This window comes from Diabrotica undecimpunctata, chromosome 3, assembly GCF_040954645.1.
Source record: "Diabrotica undecimpunctata isolate CICGRU chromosome 3, icDiaUnde3, whole genome shotgun sequence".
In the NCBI taxonomy this organism is placed as follows: domain Eukaryota; kingdom Metazoa; phylum Arthropoda; class Insecta; order Coleoptera; family Chrysomelidae; genus Diabrotica; species Diabrotica undecimpunctata.
The window spans coordinates 134,225,435-134,249,002 of record NC_092805.1 but is presented as its reverse complement, the minus strand read 5'-3'; the positions used below and the strand labels follow the sequence as shown (position 1 = coordinate 134,249,002).

Sequence of the window (23,568 nt, the reverse complement as noted above, 5' to 3'; positions counted from 1 at the left end):
ACAGCTCGTTAAATATGTCGTGCCTACTTTCTTAATATATAAAATAAAATATATTTGTTCTGAATATACTAGAAAAATTATATAGTGTCTTTGATGAAAACATGAATATTATTTAAAGAAACCAAGCTGGTGTAAGCTAGTCGCTGTCGTAAAGTTTACTCGAAAAGAGAAAAACAAATATCAGTTTTAAAATATCTCGAAATATTTAATAAAATTAAAAACTTTGTTAGTTATGTGTTTAGTAAAGCAAATATATACTGGTTGTGCCAAAAGAAGCGGGACGGTCGAATATTTATAAAATGTCAATTGAATTGAAAAACTGAAAAAAATATTTTTAATATTTTTTAAAAATCTATAAAATGCCATCAAAAATGAGTTCATCAAACACCCATGGGCTGTGTGGCGGGGTTCAAGTTTAAAATATGAAATAAGAACCCCCGTTTTTATTGCAAATTTCGATTTATTATGCAACAATACGTAACTTTTATTCGAGAAATTTTTTCGAAATCTAAAAATCATACGAACAAGCTGAATTTTGCTAAGAATGTCAATTTTGGGATCCCAAAAAAGATTCAACAAAGTTTACCACTCCTACACCCGGGCATCTCTCTCAACTCCTCCTTATAAGGGGGAAAACGGGAAAAATCGATTTATTAAGAATCTGTACGCCGTATAAAAAATGTTTCAATTAAAAAATTTAGCTAAGATAATTTTGAATAAATATGTTTATTAGCACTTTTTGTGTAGAATGAACCGTTCTCTCAGAAACAAGGCTTGAATCGGCCGGCTAATTTGAATGTCAGTTATGCGCGCGAAATCCATTTTAAATAAAATTTGTATTAACACGACGGTAAAAATCTTTTAATTAAAGTGTTATATTGACAAAACTGAAAGGTGCAGATTTTTTATACAATTCTTGTATTTTGCCGCAAATAAAGTCAGTTTTTATGAAGGTGTTGCACCTTATGAATAAACGTTGCACCATTTTTGCCATTTTTTTGGAACGTATGGCATAAAACTTCGGTTTTGAGTTTTGGCAACAAATGTGAGGCATTTGAAATATGTCCAAAAACGCTGATTTTAAACTAAAAGAATTATTTTTTAAAACTACACAATTTCAGCTACAAATTCCACCCAATACCGTCTTCATGGAGTCATTTCCTGAGACGTGTAATTGTTTGTAATCTGAAAATTTAAAATTGCGTTTTTTAGATATATTTCATATACCCCATTTGTCGGCATAACTCAAAATCGAAATTTATTGTTACAAGTTTTAAAAACTAGGCTCTAAATTGTGGAAATTTCACTACGAGCGGACAATTGATAAATTTTATTGATGAGAATGGTAAAAATGGCAAAAATCGGGCAACGTTTATTTATTGAACAGATTTATAGAAACACTTTATTTGCGGCAAAATTAAAAGATTGCATGCAAAAGATGCAGTCTTTATCTTTAAAATGTATTTTGATTTTTGTCAATGGTAGACTCGAATTAAAAGATATCGAATTTTTACCGTCGAGTTGATACAAATTTTATTTAAAGTTGATTTCGCACCCTAACTTACAACACTTTCGCGATTTCGCGTATTTTAACATCGCCACTAACTTCAACCGTTGTTTCTGGGAGAGCGGTAAACTTTTTGCATATTTTTAACGTCCAACAATTGACATTCTCAGCAAAATTCAGCTTGTTCGTATGATTTTTATAGGTCAAATCTCTGACGAATGGACTACTAGGAAAATTATGAAATCTGTCTAATATTTCGACAAATACATTGTTAAATGAAAAACCAAAAACAGGTGTTTAATATATTTTAACTATCGAATGACTATAAAAATTATTTGCATAAATATATACATATTCTTTATGTATATATTTACTATTTTTCTGCGATTGCAACGCCATCTATAGCGAATGGAAAAAATTTTTAGATAAAACTTATTTACTTCTTCACGTACAATTCGAATTATTAATTTTTTATTTAATATTTTAATGTTGCCCTCCGCCACAACAGAGGGTAGGGGTTGGAAGTCGTGTTTAATATTCTAAGTTATTCGATAGATTTGTGAAGAATAATAAACACGTGCTTTTTGGTTTTTCATTTAGTATTTCTCGAGAGATTAGACCGTTTTCATAATTTTTCTAGGGTATCAGGATAAATCGTTTTTTCAGATTATAGTGCCATCTATAAACAATACGAGAAAAATGTTTCGAATAAATAATACTTATTTTTTCATGTGGAATCCAAATCTGGAATAAAAAATGGGTGTTCCTATTTTAGGTTTCAAAGTTGCCCCTGCCTTACCTCCACTGAGTGGGTGTAATGTTCGTTTGATGTCATTCGATGGAGTTTTGAAAAATATTGAAGTTTTTTTATGTTTTTTCGATCCGATGTATATTTCGCGAAATATTCCACCGTTCCTTATCTCTTGACTCACATAGTATTTAAAACATGTTTTTTTGTTTCAATGTAAACTGAGACAAATAACTGAATGCACAACGATTCCCTGGGCTATTTGGCAGGCATTAGTCTTTGCTGTATCATTTTCATTAGTTTTAAAGACGTATTCACATTTCTTTAGGAATTTATCAACTCGAACTGTCACATTATTCAATATAAGTTTAAATCGTATTAATTTAATTTGTATCTATTCATTATGTTGTAACATGTTCTTATAACTGGGTGGGAATATCCGTGATCGACTCCCCTCTTTTATCTAGAATAAACATTTGACTAACATTTGACTACTGTTTAAGTAACTATTAATTATGTGTTAATTTTCGTTATACTTTTTTTTTAATCTTTCGTTGTTAAAGAAATTTGTAAGTTTCACTTCACCTTTCCCACAGCTTCATATATGTCACAAATATGTCACTTACATAACAGAATAAACACCATGGATTTTATCTGCGCTAATTGCAGGTATTTTTGATCAATGGATAGTTTTAGGAAAGTAATAAATATCCTAGGTATTGGTCGCAAAAATTGAAAAGACGATATAAAATATTTTAGTATATTCCATTATTAGCACTGCTTCAAGAGAGTTTTCTTAGCTTTTTTTAAATAATAAAACTCAAATAACTTATAAATGGGCCTGCGTAGCGCAAGCGGTAGGATGCTTGACTCGCAAGCCGGTGGTCCGGGGTTCGAATCCCACCGCCGGCAAGAACATCTAGACATTTTAAAAATGTCTATAGGCCCCAGGTCGACTCAGCCTGAATAAAAATGAGTACCTTGGGTAAAACCAGGGGTAATAATAGACGGTTGAAGCGTAGCACTGGCCATGTTACCTTCCTTGTATACCGTAGGCCCTAGATATAGCAGACTACCCTGCTATACTCCCAAAGCCGCGACAGCGGTATAAAACGGGAGACTATTATATATATATAACTTATAAATAACACAGGCCCTATCATTTGGTCACGTAATCATGTGTATGCCGAAAATATATTTCTATAATTTCTATATAAGCAATGTTAATTAATTTTAAACCAAATTGAAATATTTGAGCTTTGCTTTTTGAATACAATACAAAAATATATGATCCCACTATTATAATTAGCAGACTGGTATAACGCAATTAATACGATTAAGATTTAATTTGTATTTAAACCACGATAATGCAAATAATTATAATTTAGCATATAAATTTTCTCTTTATATTCAGAACAAAATAATACCAATAACGGCTGAAACTCACATTTAAATTAAACAAATGATTATTTATATGATCAGTTTATTTATTTTTATTGCATTTCAGAATCAGCACAGGTATTGTATATATAAATCACATTAACACGATTGACAGTTGAGTAGCTCTATCATAATTGTCCAGATTAACAGATTTTGTTTTGTATTCAATACCTAACGATACACATATTTTTAAATGTCCATTCTAGAAGCTACTGGAAAATTTACAAATAATCAGCACCATAATGACAAAAGGGTATTAAAAATAAACCTACACGATTCAATTAACCTTCTGAACAAATTATAATAATTCAGTTGAACGCAAAATCCAGAAAGATAAATTTAGTAGAAGTGAATGTACCGACAGCGGAAAGTGAACATAAAGAACTGGAAATGTTCTACGCAGATGTAAAATCTGTTAGTGATCAACTCAAGATCATTCTGATGGGTGACCTTAATGCTAAGATAGGAAAAGTCAGACAACGTGACATTAAACTAAATTCGCTTAGCTCGGGCATATTTTGACAGATTCATTGTCGGAAACCTACAACACAACAATTCCTACCTCTCAGTATTAATAGCTCAAGTATCTTACTATTGCAGACTTCTTTGTTTAAAAAAAGAAGAATTATTCTAAATAGTGGAATTGTATACTAAACTCATCAAATTTTGGGTAATATATATTTAAAAAATATATTTTAGTGGTTATAATTTAACATAACTATTTATTATATGGTGCAGATAAATAAATATTGATTGTCGGTAATTCGCAAAGTTCTATTTTATTTACTATTTAGTTTGTTTACTATTAATATTGGCTATGAGTACGTGTGCTTGGTTGTATATTAATTTCCAGCCACTTATAGTCTGTCAAAAAGTAACTAACTTCGCAAAAAAATAATTACTAAATTCACTAGACGGTTAGGACTGGGAATAGCGAATCGAGTTTTTATTGGAGATTTTGGGCTGGACGATAGAAATGAAAGGGAAGAATATTTCGCAGATTTTTGCTAAGAATATAATCCATTTATAATAAATACCTTTTTCAAACTACCGAAACGGAGATTGTATCGTGGAAATCTCCAGCAGAATCCCTCGTAATATAGTAAGAAATCAAATTGACTGCATAATTATCAGTGACCGTTACAGAAATACAGTGAAATCTATAGAAACTTTTCCTGTTGCCGCTGTTCTATCTGACCACAGTCTGTTGTTGGTCGAATTAAAAGATGCAATTTTGAATCTAATGGGCAAAGACGTAAATATTACAATCAAAATGTCAAAATATATAAATGAATTTATAAGGAAGTAATGACAAAATACGAGCTGCCAAAGGAATACACTTCGAAAACAAATTTTTGGAAATTGAAGAGTTACGGAGAAAATATGATGCATTTAATACGAATAAAAAAATTAAAGAAATAAGGAGTCAGTACAAAATATACAAATAACATCGTTGATAGATATGGCAAACAGATTATCACTAGTTTGAACAAAATAGATACATGGAAAGAGTACATTGAGGAACTGTTTAATGATGAAAGGTCCGACCTTGAAATTAAAGAAGTAGTGACAGTTCTTGACATAACTGGACGAAATTAAACGAGCAATAAGATTAGCAAGGACCAAGAAAATGAAGGGGCCGGATAAAATAGTGAAATAATAAAGCTCTTTGAAAGCTCAGGTAAAAGATCTCTTCTTCATCTCTTTAATAAAATTTATGAAACTGGCTATTTACCAATAAATTGGCGGTTGTCGACTTTTCTGGACATACCTGAAGAAGAAAATGGGAAAATATGTAGTGACTACCAAACCATCAGCATGATGAGCCATGTTTTAAAATAGTTTTTTCGAATTTGCACTCAAGGATGTACCAAAAAATAGATGATCAACTTAGTGACATGCAGGTATTTATGGCTTCCGCAATAACCTTGGAAGCAGAGAAGTACTATTTATTATTTAGGTTATTGTACAGAGATATTGGTCATCTCGTTCATAAGTTTTTCATTGTGAAACATAGTGAAATGATAGCTTTTTTCAGCAGGTAAAAAATTGATGATAAAGAACTACGTATCATTAAAAATCTTTATTGGCACCAACGTGTAAACATCAGGATTGGCCAGAATAATTCTGAAGAGCTTTAAATACGAAGAGGAGTAAGACAGGGCTGCATTCTGTCCCCACTAATATTTAACATCTATTCTGAGTTCACTTTAAATAAAGCATTGGTATCATAATTAATGGCATCAATATTGATATTTTGAAGTACACGGATGACACGGTGTTAATTTCAAAAAGATACGAAAAACTTTAACATCTGATTAATAGGATTACAACATGTGGTGAATGAACTGAAGTTAAACACCACAAAGACAAAGGTGATGGTTGTTAGTAAAACGCTAATACAACCAGAAGGGGTAACCGATTATGAAGAAGAACTGGAGAGAACCAACAGTATCACTTATCTTGGTTGTAATATAAATGAGAACTGGGATATTAGTAAAGAAATTAGAATATGTATAGATAAAAGACCAGAGATTTTTTAAGATGAAGAAAATCTTATGTGGAAACAATATTACTTTAAGACTAAAAATTTAATTTGTAAGATGTTATGTGTTTTCTATTCTTTTATATGGTGTTGAAGGTTGGACTTTAATAGATACACTTCTAAGAAAACTTGAAGCCTTTGAAATCTGAGTATATTGGAGAATTTTGCAGATAAAGAGTTCGTAACGGGTTGTTTCGCAGCAGATGAAAAAAGTTACGGAAGTAGTCCAAACAGTTAAAAATCGCAAACTGAAATATTTTGGCCATGATATGCCTCACCCAGAAAGAAATAATATGGGTCTACCTGTTCTTCTCTGACCAATGGGTCAAGGAGTCAAGGGTCAAGGATCAAGGAGCGTTTTTTTAGCTGGATTATTTTGTTCAATTCGCATTACATGCCCTATCCACCTTAGACGTCATATCTTAATATGTTTTACAATATCGGGTCCCAGGTATATTTTATATAGTTTGAAGTTGTATCGTCTTCTCCACACTCCATTGTCATTCGGTATGATTTCATTGTCATCAGATATAATATACTTCATTTAATAATACGGAGCACGATAGACGGAAGAAGAGGGTCAGGTCGAAGAAAAAGGTTATGACATAGAAATCTGAGGGAATGGTTTAACAGATCTTGTGCATCCCTTTTCCGAGCTGCCGTCAACAAAATTAGTACAGCAAATTTGATAGCCAACGCTCGATAATCGAGCAGGTCAGAGGAAGAAGAAGGTATTTTTCAACGTTTCTCTATCTTCTGGTAATATTTCTATAAAATTATATAATATTCATCTTCTTGTGATGCATTTTATTAATTCAATATGTATAAATCGGAAACTTCTATTCTGTTAGCCTTTAGTTCAGTGTTTTGTGACCAAGTTTTGTTTGATTTTTGTAAAAATTTCAAGATATCTATAGTTAATGTCTCCATCTCTGCTTTATTCTTTGTGAGACTTGTTTGCTACCATACACTGACATTTTGTCTAGTGTTCTGTATTTATCTACTTGACACTAGATATTTGTACCTGATTTGTTGAGCAACGATGCAATTAAGTCGGAAACCTTTTCCTGTTACATTTTTTTATTCTCAACGTGGATTAGGAAAACAACAGTAATTATATCAAACAACAATGATAACAGCCCACAATCATAAAATACTCTTTGAACCATGGATTAAATTGGCGGCTACTTACTGGAAATGTATATTCAATAATAAAACAAGTTATAAAAATACAACACTGGTTTTTTTTATTCCCATTGAATATTTTTAACTTGACATCGTTTTATCACTGTACAACAGCTGTCTCGTAAGAAACTTTTTAAACTGACTGCAAACAATTTGCAATACACCCTAATGCAATGTTTAGAAGCGAAATAAGTTCAATTCAACAATAAAGTACACAAAAGTTTGACAGTAATGTGTAACCCACTGAGTATTTAGTTTGCTAAAGTTTGATAGATGATATCGAATATAAAATTCAAAATAATAAACTATCAAAAAACTTTGCTACACACACACAAGACTCACCCAAGTATTAAAATAACAGTAGAAAAACAGAAGCACAAATCAATAATTTTTTAGATATAATAGATATAAACAAAATTCATAATCAACCCCATTAGAAAGGAACTACAACGTTAAAGAGATTTTATTGTTTCGTATGTTCAATGGACCCCCTAATATAAAAAAATCGTGAAGTGATTCCTTTTAAAGGGGTGTCTTTTTGATAAAGGGTTGAATTTGTCCCTATACAATGAGATACATTTGGATGAGTTTTATGCAGTTTTCGTACATATATATCGGAAATGAAAGTTGTTTAAAATTAAATTTCTTATCAAAATGTCACCTTTTAAAGTTTAAAAATAATTTTTTCGACAAAATATATTCCAAAAACAAATTTTTTTCCACGGACGTATAGGTATAGGCATTGCTTTACAGAAAAACAACTTTTTTTTATTTTTACATCATTTACTTTATTCATATATTAACATAGAAAGATCTAAATTTAAGTTGCAGATTTATAAGCAAAGACCTGTTATATGCGATTATATTTTATGACACAAAATAGAGCTAACCATCTGGAAGTCTACACTTTTTCATCAATCAATACAAAATACTAAAACGAAAGGACAAAAACCTCGAATACTAATAAAGCTTTCACAATAACCGAACTGTTTTTCGGTCTCGATTGCAATTCTGAAGTGGAATGTTTTCCGTTTTACAGACGACTACATTAATCGGTCTGCTGAAAACAGCCCGGCTCTTGAGGCTGGTCAGAGTCGCCAGGAAAATAGATCGATACTCGGAGTATGGGGCTGCAGTTCTTCTACTTCTCATGGCAACTTTCGCACTGATTGCCCATTGGATGGCGTGCATCTGGTAAGGAAGATTTAGTGATACACAAGTGGTAAAGTATTGTTCTCATCAAAATAAACTGTACCGAATTGTATATATTTATTTACGTGTATGTTGGATACCTTATCATTACACCAACAAAAATAGACAAACAAAATTTGTGTATAACACGATATTGTGCTTTTTTTATTTACCAAAAATAGTCGCCTTAATCACCTGGGTCATTAGCGACATTCTTATTACATTATATTAAATTATATAAAGATGTATCTTTGAGAAAACTAAGTTTTTGGTAGTTAAATGTTCATCTAATACTGTTTTTAAATCACTGAAAATATTGTTATATATGTTAATATGAAATATGGTTAGAAGGTGTTGAACATTAATATTGACTTGAATGTCTCCTTTAGTCATTAGATACTTATGCGTAAAATTGGTATAACCTAATCGAAGTCGAGAAATTTTGACTTGGTGAGCTCTTTTTAGGTTTACTAGGCGCCATGGTTTTACGCGGCGCCGGCTGTAGAAGACTCGGTTGTTATATATCTAAATATATATATATATATATATATATATATATATATATATACTTAGGTACCCTTAAATTCCACTTACTCTGCCACGTACTGATCACTTTTTCTTTGACGAACTGTTTTATGTTACTGGAGATAGTCTTTGACACTATTATAGCATGTACGTTTTTGGTAGCTTCTCTTGTTTGGAGATCTGCTTTTTCATTACTTTGTATTTCAATGTGAGATGGAACCCACATAAATTTGACTTCAAAACCAGATGTATGACTATAGGGTTGTTAGTGTATAGTTGACCAATTGTTATTTACGAGTTTAGAGAATCTGTGATAATGACGGGGGAAGAATGATTTTTTACTTTTAAAGACTTGTAATATTGCATATAATTCTGCTGTGTATATGGAAGTGGCTGACATTAATTTAAATAGGGAAAAGAAATGTGGAGTAATTGTCTGGAAAACGGAGTGCTTCGTTTGCAGATTTGGAGGCATATGTTTAAATGCAAAAACTTTTCCCGCAAGTCTCGAGTTCCTTTAAAAATGACTGTCGAATTACATCGACTGATGTCTTTGATTTGTGATATTGAAGTAGTGTCGTATTGATTTTGGGAATCATTCATGGGAGTTCTTACATTTGAAGGAAAGAGGTCAGGAATTTGGAGTTGCAGATCCTTTAAATTTCTTTGGACTCTTTCGTAGAATGGTGAATCGAACTCACTTTTTTTTATAAGTTTCTAGGTAATGATTCATAAATGTGTTTCAAAACACTGGGTCTAATTTGTTACTGGCCATTGAAGATGCATACGAGAGGCATGAATACTTCCTTCGTCGGGTAAAAGGAGGTTGTCATGTTAGGTATTGGAGATTCTTAACTAGCGTGATTCTATATGCGTCGGTGGCAATGCGAAGTGCTGTGTTTTGAATAATTTTAAGTTGCTTGGTAATATGTTGCTAGCACAGGCATATACAATAGCCCCATAATCTATTTTTGATCTGACAAGTGACTTAAATATATTTCATTATGTAGCTTTGTTAGTTCCCCATTTTTTATTTGATAATGTTTTCATTACATTTAATCCACTTTGGCAAGATTTTTTATTTCTGAAATATATTGTTTCCATGTTAATTTTTGGTCGAAAACCATTCTAAGAAAATTAATTTTGTCTAAGAATATGAGCGGCTTGCCATACAGTTTTAAAGCTGTTCTTTGGAGCCGGTGCCTGCTTGAGAAACACATATATCTTGTTTTTAGGGGGGAAAATTTCACGCTTACTAATGTGGACCATATCTCTAGATTTTTAAATAGATTCTTGTAAGTTCTTTTGAATCATTCTTCAATATATATATATATATATATATATATATATATATATATATATATATATATATATATATATATATATATAGTCTTCCCTTAACTAGCGGGAAGCAGTGATTCAGTATATCGTTGATAGCCACAAGAAAGAGGGTCTTGCTCATAACTGACCCCTGAGGTGTTCTGTTCTCCTGAATTTTTTTGTTAAAGTGAAATTATTGGTGTGAACGCAGAAAACTCTTGACAGAATAAAGTTTTCTATGAATCTTAGCATATTACTCCTGATTTCTCATTTGTGTAATTTTGATATAATATTAAACCTCCAAACCGTGTCGTACGCCTTGGTGATATCGAATAATACTGCGATGATCTCTTGATTAGTTGCAAAACCTTCGTGTATCTCTGACTCTAAATATAGTAAGTTGTCTACGCATGATCTATTTTGACGGAAACCACTTTGCTGAGGAACTAACTGTTTTTTTTTTGTTCTAAGTACCACAATGGTCAACAAACAACAACTTAGGCAAATATATTAAAAACAACAAGAGTCAAAATAAAAATCACTTACACATAGGTGTATACAAACTTAAATATGGCGATTTCCCAAAAACTTATATCGGTCAAACTGGTAGAATTTTTAACAAACGTATAGCAGAACATAAAAGGAGTTTCCATAATAGAAAAATATATTCTACATACGCACTTTACCTTCTAGATCACAATCATTCTTTTAATGCCGAATTTCAAATTCTTCACATCCAAAATAAAGGCATTAAGCTATCTTTATTAGAATCTATGGAAATTAGAAAATTAAAAAATACAGACATAATTCTGAATAACCAACTGACAAACAGTTCTTCCCTCCTCAACCTATTCAGTTAAAGACTATAAAAAATGTATTATTAAAAAATTATAATAAATTTTGTAAAAGTTTTGAAAATAAAGTAACCATAGAAATCATCACCATATTGGTTTTTTTTTTTTTAGAACTTTGATACATTAATGAGTGATATAGATATTGTGCTTGAATATCAGGTTTATACATCGACGTTTCAGGGAAATATACAAAGGAGTGTTTGTTGTTAAATTTTTGACGATTTAAAATAACACTGAACCAGTTTTGTTTATCCTGTCCGACTTTATGATATCTATTACATTTTGAACTAAACTCAATGTAATTAAAAAAAGTTCGTCTAGTTTTGCAGGCCCGTCGATAAATTGATATTGTTGTCACGGCGATGTAGATAAACTTTATAATGATTTTGAAAACAGACATATTTAAAAATACGTAAACCTAAAAAATTAAACGTTACACATAGATTAATATTCTTTGTTATCTACAGTGATGAGTGCATTAAGAACCGGCAAAATAACGCAAAAGATAGAAAACATAATACGTTGTGAAATAAAAAGATATGAAAGTAGTAGAGGTGGGAAATTATCGATAGAAACCTCTAATTTACATTACATTACATTAGGACTATCGATAATTTCCCACCTTTAGACGTTAGCTTATGAGCTAGTTGACTTCAGTCATAATATTACAAGTATGACGTCGAACATTAACATTTTTTAAATTTGGCATTAAGTAAAAACTGATTGAAGGCAATAAAGCAAAGCTTAAGTAAACAGTTTAATTAGTAGTAATTTGATAATTAATTCTATGTTGACGAATACAGAATAACAAGCTATGATAATTCTGTATTGAGAAGAGTGTATGCGACGTCTCAAATCACAGTTTATTATTGATAAATACTTTAATTTTGGATAAAAACAGACTCATACTTAAACTGTTTTTACTCACATTACGTGATACGTATTACTATGACTGAAGTCAACCAGCTCATAAGTAAACGTCTAAAGGTGGGAAACTTTCGATAGATCTAATGTAATGTAAAGTAAATTATAGGTTTATATCGATAATTTCTCACCTCTACTACTTGCATCTCTTTTTATTTCACAACGTATTATGTTTTCTTTCTTTTGCGTTATTTTGCCGGTTCTTAAGGTACTCATCCCTGTATATCCACATTCCGGTTTTTTAAGCGACACGATTTTTCGATAGAGATTTATGGAGTAATACCGAGACGCAAGCCTTATCCATAGGTCCATCCGATATATCAGCAGTAGTGGATCTATTTAGATTTTTTACTAATACTTTTAGCCTTATTGTTTTCTTGCAGCTCTGATAACTGTGGCTATCGTCATTTTAACAAGCTGCTGAAATGCTTTGTACATAGTTTTTAGCATACGTTCGTTGCATATGTGTGCTGTTCACGGAATTTTGAGCATGCAACGGTAACATTACAACTCAAACGCTTCTAATCTGTTAAAATGTTGACTTGTATTGTCCAAGTTTCACGTCCATAAAATAGAGAGGTTCAGACGCCGTACTTTAGCACTTTAAGACGCAACTTCTGTTGTATAATATAACTTCACTTCACTTAGTCCTAAGCCTTTCTACCGTTAGGTGTAAGGCTGGTGGGGTTAAGATTTGCACTGTTGTCTCCATGCTATCCGGTCTTGTGTTAGATTTCGTCACTCTCCCATGTCAATCCTTTCTTCTCAACTTCTTTTCTGATTTTGTCTACCCACCTAACTCTTGGTCTTCCTCGTTTGTTTTTCCCTTGCATTCTCGTTTCAAACACTCGTTTTGTTAATCTTTCATTCGACATTCTACACACGTGCCCGAACCATCTTAGTTGCCCCTCTATTATTTTTTCGTTTATTGGTTCTAGTTTCAGGTTTTGTCTGATTGTTTCGTTTCGTATTTTTTTTTCCCAAAAATGTTGTTTTCATAGTGTTAAATAAGCTTCCTGTTCGTCCCATTCTCTCATTTATTTCCATGTCTTGTTTACCGTTTGATTCAATTATTGCTCCTAGGTATTTAAAATGTTCCACTTGTTCTAGTTGTTTTCCGTTTAATTGTATTGCATGTGTCTTTCTCTTATTTGAAATTATCATTGTTTTTGTTTTCTCTGTATTTATTTTCATATTTATGTTTGACAGTTCTTCTTCTAGGATTTCAAGGTTGTTCTGTAGGTCTTCTCTGTTTTCTGCTATCCAAACCATGTCGTCTGCAAATAGAAGCTCTGATAGTTGAGTCTGTGTCATTTGCCAGTATCCTAATGTTAGTTTTCTCATTCTTCTCTTGGCTTTCTTTATTGCTTCATCCAGTACCACTGAGAACAGCAGTGGACTCAACACGCATCCCTGTTTGACGCCTTGACTTGTAGTAAATTCTTCGGATTGCTCGTTGTTGGTTCTCACCGTATTTGTACTATTATTGTACATATCCTTTATTACATCAATTGTTATCCTGTCAACTCCTCTTTCCTTTAATGTCCTCCATACGTCCTTTCTTTGTATTCTGTCAAACGCCTTTTCCAGATCAATAAAGCATATATGTATTCCTCTATTTTCATTAATTACTTTCTCACTTATTTGTCTTATTGTGAATATGTGGTCTTGCGTGCTTCTGTCCTTCCTGAATTTTGTTCTTGAGATTTTCCCACTTTTCTTCTATACTAGCAGTTTTTGCCCTACCTTTCAAAATATTGTCTAATTTTTTTTTCTTGGAATATCTTCTTATATCTTTCTTCTTTTAATTTGTAGCTTTTTACTTTTTAATTTACTACCTTTCTCCTCTTTTCTTTATTTTCTTTTGCTGTTCTCATTCTCATTATTACTAGATGATGATCACTGCCAATCTCTGAGCCTCTTTTGACTTTCGTGTCTTGTACTCTTTTCCATTTGTTGCTACTTACCAAAAAGTAATCTATGATTGATTTTTCATTTCTACTTTCTTGTACTCTCGTGTATTTGTGTACTTTTTTATGTTTAAATTTTGTATTTGTTATAACAAGTTTATTCTCCATACATATTTCTATTATTCTTTCACCATTTTTGTTTAGTATTTCTTCTCCTTCTTTTCCCATGCATTCCTCAATTCCAATGTTATTATTTCCGACTCTACCGTTTAGATCTCCCATTACAATTATATTTTCTTCCCCATTGTCAATTTGTATTTGGAGCTCCTCGAAAAATTTATCCTTCTCTTCCTTTTTTGCATCTTCATTTACTCCGTAGGGTGTTTTGACGTCTTTGCCTTTCTCTTTTTTGTTTTTTGCAAAATTTCTTAGGTGTTTCTGCTTTTCTTTCTCTTCTCTAGTCAAGTCATCATTGATGAATACTTTCTCTCCTACGACGTTTTTTAGTTTATATTTTTTTGCCATAATCTCGTGTTTTTCCTCTTCATTTCTTAGTTTTATTACGCATGTATTCTCGCCTATTTTTTTTACTGTTGTAGGTGTAATATCAATTTGAAGATGTTTATTAAAAAGTCCTTTTATTCTTTCTTTTAGGCTGCTTGGTTCATTTGTATCCATTTTTAGACCATTTATTACAATGTTGTTTTTTCTTCTATTTTTTTCGATTATTTTGACTGCTTTTTTCATTTCTTGTAACCCTCTCCTTATTTCTGAATTCTCTTTTCTTATATCCTGATTTTCTTTTTTTAATTGTTCGTTTTCTACTGTCAGTTTTGGTAGAGCTTCGTTTGTTTTGTTTTGTTGGTCTTTAATTTCTCTTATTTCAGTTTTTATTTCTTTCTGTTCTTGCTTCATATCTTTTTGAGTTGTGTTCATTTCTTTTATCATTATTAGTAACTGGTCTAATTTCTCAGATTCAGTTGTTTGGCGTTTTGTAGGAGTTCTTGGTGTTTTTTTGCTGTTTACAAAAAAATCTATATTTTCTCCTTTTCTTTTTCTTCTTTCATCTGTAGAGTATTCGTCGCTGTCCATTATTACAATATTTTCCTTGGCCTTTTCTTGTTATTTCGCTGTTTATCTCCTTCCCTGTCCTACACCGCGAAAAGAGTCGTCGACCAGTCAACCCGTCGAATCTCCGACCCTTATCGGTGTTTATATGTGGGTCACTTCTACCGAGTTACTTTTCGTTGTAAGTCCCGTTTTCCGAGTTTTCTTACAGCCGAAAAAAAAATTAAAACGATATTTATTCACCAACGCCACTTTGCCGTCCATTTTAGTGTGTGGACACCTTTGTTGTAGCGAACCGTAATTACTGTTTGGCACAAAAAAGTTACAATATAAAAAGTTAATATGTTAAAGTTGATAATACTAAAACTTTTACTTTAACTTTAAACAATAATTTAAGAATTTTAAAGTTTTCTCTTAATTATATGAATTGAATTATATTTCTGGACCGCCTTTGTCTCCAACTCTTCTTTGCATCTATAGGTATAGCGTCTGCCAGATTTTTAATTTAAATATAAAGTGTACATACCCAAATTCACAATTTTTCCGACAGAGCACTTTTAAACCTACTTGCTTGTAACAGGTGATCACACACCATAATATAATATAAAACGCCAATTAATACAGCTTTTCTATGTCAGCTCTAGTCTCGTCGAAATTTCCTCGTCATTCTCAACTCTGCAGTGAATCTAGCTATGCAGATATCTAGAGTGTACCACCCCGTCCACCGTTTCGTTATCTAGTTTTAGTATTAAGTTTTTAATATTAATTTTTTTGACCAACATCCATTTAGTTGTATTTGCGTTTATGTTAAGCTTTTTTCGTTGAAATCATTGTTTACTGCGTTTAATAGAGTTTAAAGGTCTTATAGACTCCCTGTTCAGCATAATAATTTCTCCACCGATGTTAACACCTTGGCTACGATTGTTTAACGCTATTTCAGACACTAATTCAAAGTAGGCAATAAACAACCTCGGTGACATAACACATCCCTTTCTGACGACATGCTTAAGAGGAACTGAGCGAAGAACTGAGGAAGGAGCGGTTTGTTTAACTGTATCCACTGATTGAAATGTATGCAGATTCATATGTAGAAGGTAGGAATCTATGAATACCAATGATGCGCATAACAAATATCACACAAAAATATTCAACACATATACTAACCTACTGACAAAGCAGTGTTCTTTAATATAGTTAATAATCTCCCCCATCTTGTCAGGGCGATTCATTATGTCCCCTTTTATGTAATATATTTACATCATTTTCTATATTTTGTCATGGACGAAATAATAATACGATAAAAACGGGAGAAAAGACAAACTATAAGAAGTAGCAGTTCATCATAAATCAATAAATAGCAATCATAAAGAGTAGGTGTATACAGAAAAAACAAGCAATTCTCATACAACTAAAAAGAAGAAAAAAATGAAAAGAAATACAACTTTCTACGTTTCATGGTAGATAGAAATAATAATGAACAAGCTGTCCAAAAAAACGGAAATGCTTCTGTTTAAAAAAAAACTAATGATTGTTAATCTCAAATAATGGAAAGAGCGACTAAAGAAAAGAACAGTCGTTTTAAGAAAAATAAATCGTTTTCAAAAAAAATATTTAAAAAATTGTGCGAAAAGTATAATCAACAAGTTGTTAAGTTGGGTTATGTTTTTCAAAACTGACTGTTGACTTTCTTGGCTTCGATTTTCTAAGTAGTAGCATTCTTTTTTTATGTCTTATGTCTTATCTGAGACATATAGTTAGGGGAAGTCGATATAAAATATTACAACTGATCCTTAAAGGCAAAATTGATGGCCGTAGATAATTCTGATATGGCACGCGAAGAAGAAGAAGAAGCCTTCTTTTGGTTGACAAAAAATCTTAAGATAGTGTTTTTTAACCTCAGAATATTAAATTCTGACTGTTTTTTGTGTTTAATTATTTTGTTGGTTTTTATAACATGTATTTAACAAGATTATGTGTATGTGTATTGTTTGCTGCATATGTATTATGTATAATTGTAGATGATATCTGCGACTTTATTTATTCCGCTATTGTTGGTATGTTCTTGTTAACTTCTTTTAGTATTGGCCACCAAAACCTGCTATATTCTGCTGATGGGTTGGCAACATATTTTCCTTCGATAAGTAAAATGAGAACTGCTTCTTTGTTTTTTCTCTTTCTAATGTCTCTGTCTTTCATGATTACTGACACATTTTTTATTGCACTCCATGCTCATTATCCCAGGCATGTTTGCATATTTGAGACTTGTCGAAGTCTCTGTTTTTAATGTATATTTTATACTCATTTATGCTGACACTTAGTGGTCTTGCGGTTTCTCCCACATAGAAATTGTTGCATTCACAGGGTATTTTATAAAGGCAGCACTTTGGTCTTTTTTTGTGTTGCTGTATTTCGTTTTGAATAGAATAGATCTGTGTGTTAAAGGTTGTTGTATTTATTTTCTATTATTGTCAATTTTCTGAGAAACCCTCTACATATACTATTGTTGTCATCTTTGAATCCCTTCTTGTGAGTATTTATAGACTGCTTGTAGTGTTTGTTGTTTCCTTTCTTTAATTTTCTAAAATTCCTTGTTTATAAATGACAATGGTTAGTCATTTTGTATCAAAACCTTTGTTTAGCATGTTTTTTTCTTCCTCAATTGCATTTTTATTGAAGCAGGTGTTTTGAGCTCTATCATATAATGATTTGATAATTAGTTTTCTGTAAAATTTTATTTAAAAAAAAACTACAAAAGAAGGAATAAAAGAAGGAGAAATGATATTTTCTTTTTCTATGCTGAATTTGATTGATTGTTCTTTATTGTTGTTGTCCATTAAAAAATTATCCAAGCTTCTAGTCCGTGAGGCTAAATAGAGAACACATCATTTATATGTCTCCGCCATATTTTGGGTTGTTTGTCTTGTTTGTGTACAATGTTTTGTTTGAAATCCTTGAAAATAAGGAAAATAATAATGGAAATAAGGAGGAGCCCATGGCTAATCCAAAATTTTGTTTCTAGAATCATTATCTATTTTAAAATAAGTGGTGTCAGTGTAAAATGCAAAATATAAGTAGCTAAATGATAGCTGATACATTTAGTTTGGGTTTTGTTGTCAAGAAGGGATTCAAAGGTGACAACAATACCATTTGTAAAGGTCTTATCAGAAAAATTGAAAAGGATAAGATTTAAGGACAACATTTAAAACACCCAACACACTATACAACACAGATTTTAAATATTATGTTTATATGGGATTAAGCCACAATTATTGGTTGTAATTAAAATCATATTTTTAACTAAATAAAGTTTGACGTTTCGATTTCCACTCCGAAAATCGTTTTTAAAAAGACTATTATACAAATGCTGGGAAATATATAACCAAAGTTTTTGATTTAAAAAAAAAAATAGGATAAACACAAAAATAACATAATTCGTTTTGTAAATAGGAGATAAGCCCTGCCCTTGCCTGGTGTGAACATGTCTTGTAATGAACTCTCTTATTTATTTTCGTTACAGATAAAAATATAACTTTAATTTTCTGACAATTATTTGTTTATAGTTCAATAAATATTCAAATAACACAAATATTTTGATTTTTTGTTATGTAATTTCTAGTAAATATTCAGTTATTTTTATATCAAATGTCTTAAATTCTCGAAATAGTCGTATAAAATTTCTGATCGCCATAAGACATTAATATCTGACGAAAGCGAAACTCCAATTAATTTAGTCTGAGCAAGTAATTTTCCAGTAATTCAATAGTTACAAGGAACCAAATGGACTAAATCCCGGTACTAATTAAATATGTTTCAACATCCATCGGTGAGATTAAATTTCAGTTACAATAATTGGGGAGAATATTAGCAATAAACGGAAATGATTAATGCGATTGCTTATTAGAAACATTAATTATAAATTAATATGTCTATAAGCAATTAATATACGTGGAATATAATCTCTTTGTAACGTTAATTGGACCTGTATGGAAAGAAAGGATGCCCAAAACTGTGGATAATATAAAAATTAACCGGAGAAGAAGTTTCCGCAAAATCGGGGAGGATCAGGCAGGCTTTACGGCAGGAAGATCATGCATAGACCACATATACACACTGGAACAACCGTTGGAAAAGAAAAAAGCAAAAAATAGAGATATACACTTGGCATTTGTGGACCTGAGAAAGGCGTATGACTCTGTACCAAGGTCAGAACTATGGGAGGCAATGTACAAATTAGAAATACAGACGGAGCTCATAGAAGCTTCAAAAGCTCTGTATAAAGAAAATAAAGTGTCCATTAAAATGGGAACAAGAATCATAGGAGACTTCACCACAACAAAAAGGCTCCTGCAGGGTTGCTCCACATCTCCAACCCTATTCAAAATATAATTAGAAAAAGCCTTGACTACATGGAAAAGAAAATGCGAAGGCATGGGAGTACCGGTAAGGAACGAATACCTATATACGTTAAGCTTTGCAGACGATCGGGTAGTGATTGCACAAGACCAAGACGACCTCAGCTACATGATGAATAAACTACAAGAAGAATATACCTAGGCTGGCCTAGATATTAACCTCGCGAAAACAGAGTACCTATCTACAAGTGAAGAAGACATAGAAGATCTACAGATTGATGACAACGTAACAATCAAAGGAAAGGATAAATTCAAATACCTGGGGTTTATAATCACGAAAAAGGCAACAACAGAGGAAGAAATTACACAAAGATTAGGACAAACAAGAACAGCAATCCGACAACTTAACTCAGTATGGTGGGATAGAAACCTAAATATGAAGACAAAAACGCAGATTTATAAAACATTAGTGCGAAGTATTATGACATATGGGGCTGAAAATTGGATCATAAACAAGAAAAACAGCAGTAAGATGCTAGCAACAGAGATGGAATGCCTGCGAAGATGCTGCAGAGTAACAAGAATGTATAGGAGAAGCAATGACGAAATAAAGCAAAGAACATCAATAGAAACAGACATACTAACATATATAGAACAAAAAAGATTAAAGTGGTATGGACATGTAAGAAGAACTAGCGACAGCAGATGGATAAAGAGAATAACCGAATGGAGCCTCATAGGAAGGAGGAAAAAAGGACGACCCCGAAAATCCTGGAGGAACGAAGTAGACGACGCCATGAGTAAGAGAGGCCTAAACGATGGAGAATGGAACAACAGAAAGAGATGGAAACGGTTGAGCGAGGGAAGGCAGTGAATACTGTAGAATCGCTAAATATATATAAGAAGTTTCCGGCAACTCGGTGCAACCGGCGCTTAGGTATAAGAACACAGCAGCGAGCTTTAAGACGTAAGTCTACAGATCGCTTATTACGAACAGAGGATACTGAAATAAAAAATAATAATAAAAGTGACCATCATCAAATTTCATATCAATAGTTACAATACTTCGGACAAATTATATGAAATAAATCCAGATATGTCAAGGAATAAGAAGAACGTCCTGGTTAAACATTCTCAGAACCTGATTCAACAAAACATCTGCGCAGTTTTTCGCGCTACTGCAGATAAGATAAATATTGCCATGATGATCGCCAATATTCGTCATGGATAGGCACATTAAGAAGAAGAACTGAAAGTAAATAGACAAAAATTTAACCAAATAAAAAAAAAAGGTCCACCTTATCTTTTCTTTGAGGGACGAAAAAAACTCTTAAAACCGAAATACAAATATAGTCAAATAACAGGAAACAATCACACTTACATTGTTTGGGGTATATCACTCGTGTCAGAATTATTTAGTTATCTGTCGACCATCGCCCATCGCCCCCACCCGCTCCTTAAAAACGAGAATTATTCGTGAAGCCATCGAAATTGAAAAAGGACCTAACAGCTTAAACAGGTGTGATGACGCTAAACGACTGCCGGTAACATGGCGACCGCTGCTTCAGCGACCGCATACTGAGAGAATAAAAGCAGCTACATAGATAGGGTACATAAGGTAAGTCCGGTAATCAGTCGACACTGAGGAGTAGGCAGATTGAGACGTCAGTGATGTTTGACGGTTCTTCTTGTATTTCTACAGAACACGTCGCGAGTGAGGGGAGTAGGTAGATTGAGATCCCGAACTCGAACGGAACCGTATCACTCTTGAGAATGGCTCCAAAATGGGTGCCATATAAACAACCTACAACATATCCTGTATTTCTTATATATATATATATATATATATATATATATATATATATATATATATATATATATATATATATATATATATATATATATATATATATTGTTATGATTGTTTATTTTGACTTTAATCTTAGTTTATTGAGCCAATAAAAAAATATAACTTATTTGTTATCAAAAGTAAAATAAACTCCTTATATTACCTGTGTTCGATGAATTCAAAGATTTTCTAGTTGTCTTTTATCGGAATAGAGAAGAAGGATAAGAATAAAAAAATATTATATTACAAAAATTTACGTTTCTTTATTTTATATGAACGAATAAAACAATTATCAAATTCTGTCGTTATCTTATCAATCAGCATACAAGAAAATAAATCAAATTTTTATAATAGTAAGATTTTAAATCTACATACATTTATATTAAGTGAAAACCAATTTTACTTAAATTTTTCTTTACTTGAAACAAGAAACAACAAAACTTTAAACTTTTGATTAGCCTGACAAAACCTCAGTTCTTAAATTTGAATGCTAATGACCATGATGTCAAACCGATCCTTCACAGATATAAAATTCAATTGTACAAAACACTTACAGCTTATTTTCTTATTGAGTTGTATGTTGGAACATACCCAGAAAAATCCAGTCTCCTCAACGATGTGATCTCTCCTTTTTGGCACCTAGGCTCCTTCTTAACGTCTCTGCAAACCTGCTGCACTAACCAAAAACACCTGATGCACTTCTCCAAAAACTCAGATACTTATTAATGACACAAGGACCTCCTTTTGTCAACTTAATGCCGTAAAACTACTTTCACAAATCTTCACAAAATGCCAACGGTAGATACAAGGACCTCTTTCAATCTACTTGCTATCTCCTTCTGCAAAACTATTCAATTCTTTTCACAATGCCGGTATCCAACTCACGAACCACACCCTATCTTGAGACAAACGACTGTTTCCTTCGATGACCAAATTATAACTAACTTCTCCGGTTCTCATGATCGGCTCACAAATTCCCATTTAAAAACGACCGTCCAATCAAAAGCTCAAATTGTGTTTACCATGATTTTGGAAAAGCCTAATTTCGGTTTCAGAGAAAAACTAAATAGCTTACTTTAAAATTGGTTTTGTCAATACACAATTTATACATATTTCAAAAGATTAGAATATGGACATTTATTACTCGATTATACAAACAATGAAAACATTAACTTACAGGTAAAATGTCTTCTAATTCTAAACAAAGGTTTTTTGATAATTTTGTTTGAAACGGAAAAAGGTCGTTTGCCACACATCACAAATTTCTATTCTTATCTACACTAAATCTTATCTTAAATTACTATATACAATTTGTTTATATTGATATCTTAAAATTTTATTTCGATGGATTTTTTTATTTATTTTTCTTTGGTTGGGAAAGAAGAAACATAACAATATATATATATATATATATATATATATATATATATATATATATATATATATATATATATTTTATATATATATATATATATATATATATATATATATATATATATATATATATATATATTTTTACTAAATACACTTCTCCAAGAAATTAACGCACCACTTCAATAAATCAATTTTATTTGTAAACAGGCAAAGAATAAAAAAATACAACTCCACCAGATTTATTCTACATTTTATTAGTAATTATAACAATTTGTCTAATCATCAGAAAATGTTGAAGTACAGGAGAAAAAAAAAATAAAACGGAAAATTCTAAAAAACTAATGATAAGAAAAGTAAACTAAAATATGAAAAAAGTCTTAATAACGAGTGTTTCCACCTCTTCTACGTATAACAGCCTCACATCGTTGGCCCATACTTAAAATTAATTGCCGTGTTTCATTTTGGTCTAGTTCTCTCCAAATCTGGATCAGCGTCTCTCCCACTTCCTGTAAGTTGTTTGGTTGGATCGGTGTCGCTCTTAATCGCCTACCAAGAATATTCCAGAGATTTTCAATCGGATTTAAATCCGGACTATGTGCTGGCCATTTCATAGTGTTAATTTCTACCTCTTCTAGATAATTTCTGACAATCTGTGCAGCGTGAGGTCTGGCATTATCTTGCATTAGTAAGAAATTTTCACCGATATAAGGAGCGAATGGTACTACATGTTGGTCCAGGATCTCCAATATGTACCTTTCAGCTGTAACAGTTCCATT

General features: G+C 31.9%; 1 protein-coding gene across 6 annotated transcripts in view; it reads left to right on the top strand.

The window, feature by feature from the left end:
* The window catches only part of LOC140437434 (voltage-gated inwardly rectifying potassium channel KCNH6-like), a 713,853-nt gene that overhangs the window by 596,529 nt on the left and 93,756 nt on the right, over positions 1-23,568 (top strand). For all 6 annotated transcript variants that reach the window (XM_072526970.1, XM_072526969.1, XM_072526966.1 and 3 more), the window contains one exon: positions 8,465-8,619. In XM_072526970.1, the coding sequence (XP_072383071.1) occupies positions 8,465-8,619 (155 nt within the window). The remainder of the gene's footprint in view (positions 1-8,464; positions 8,620-23,568) is intronic.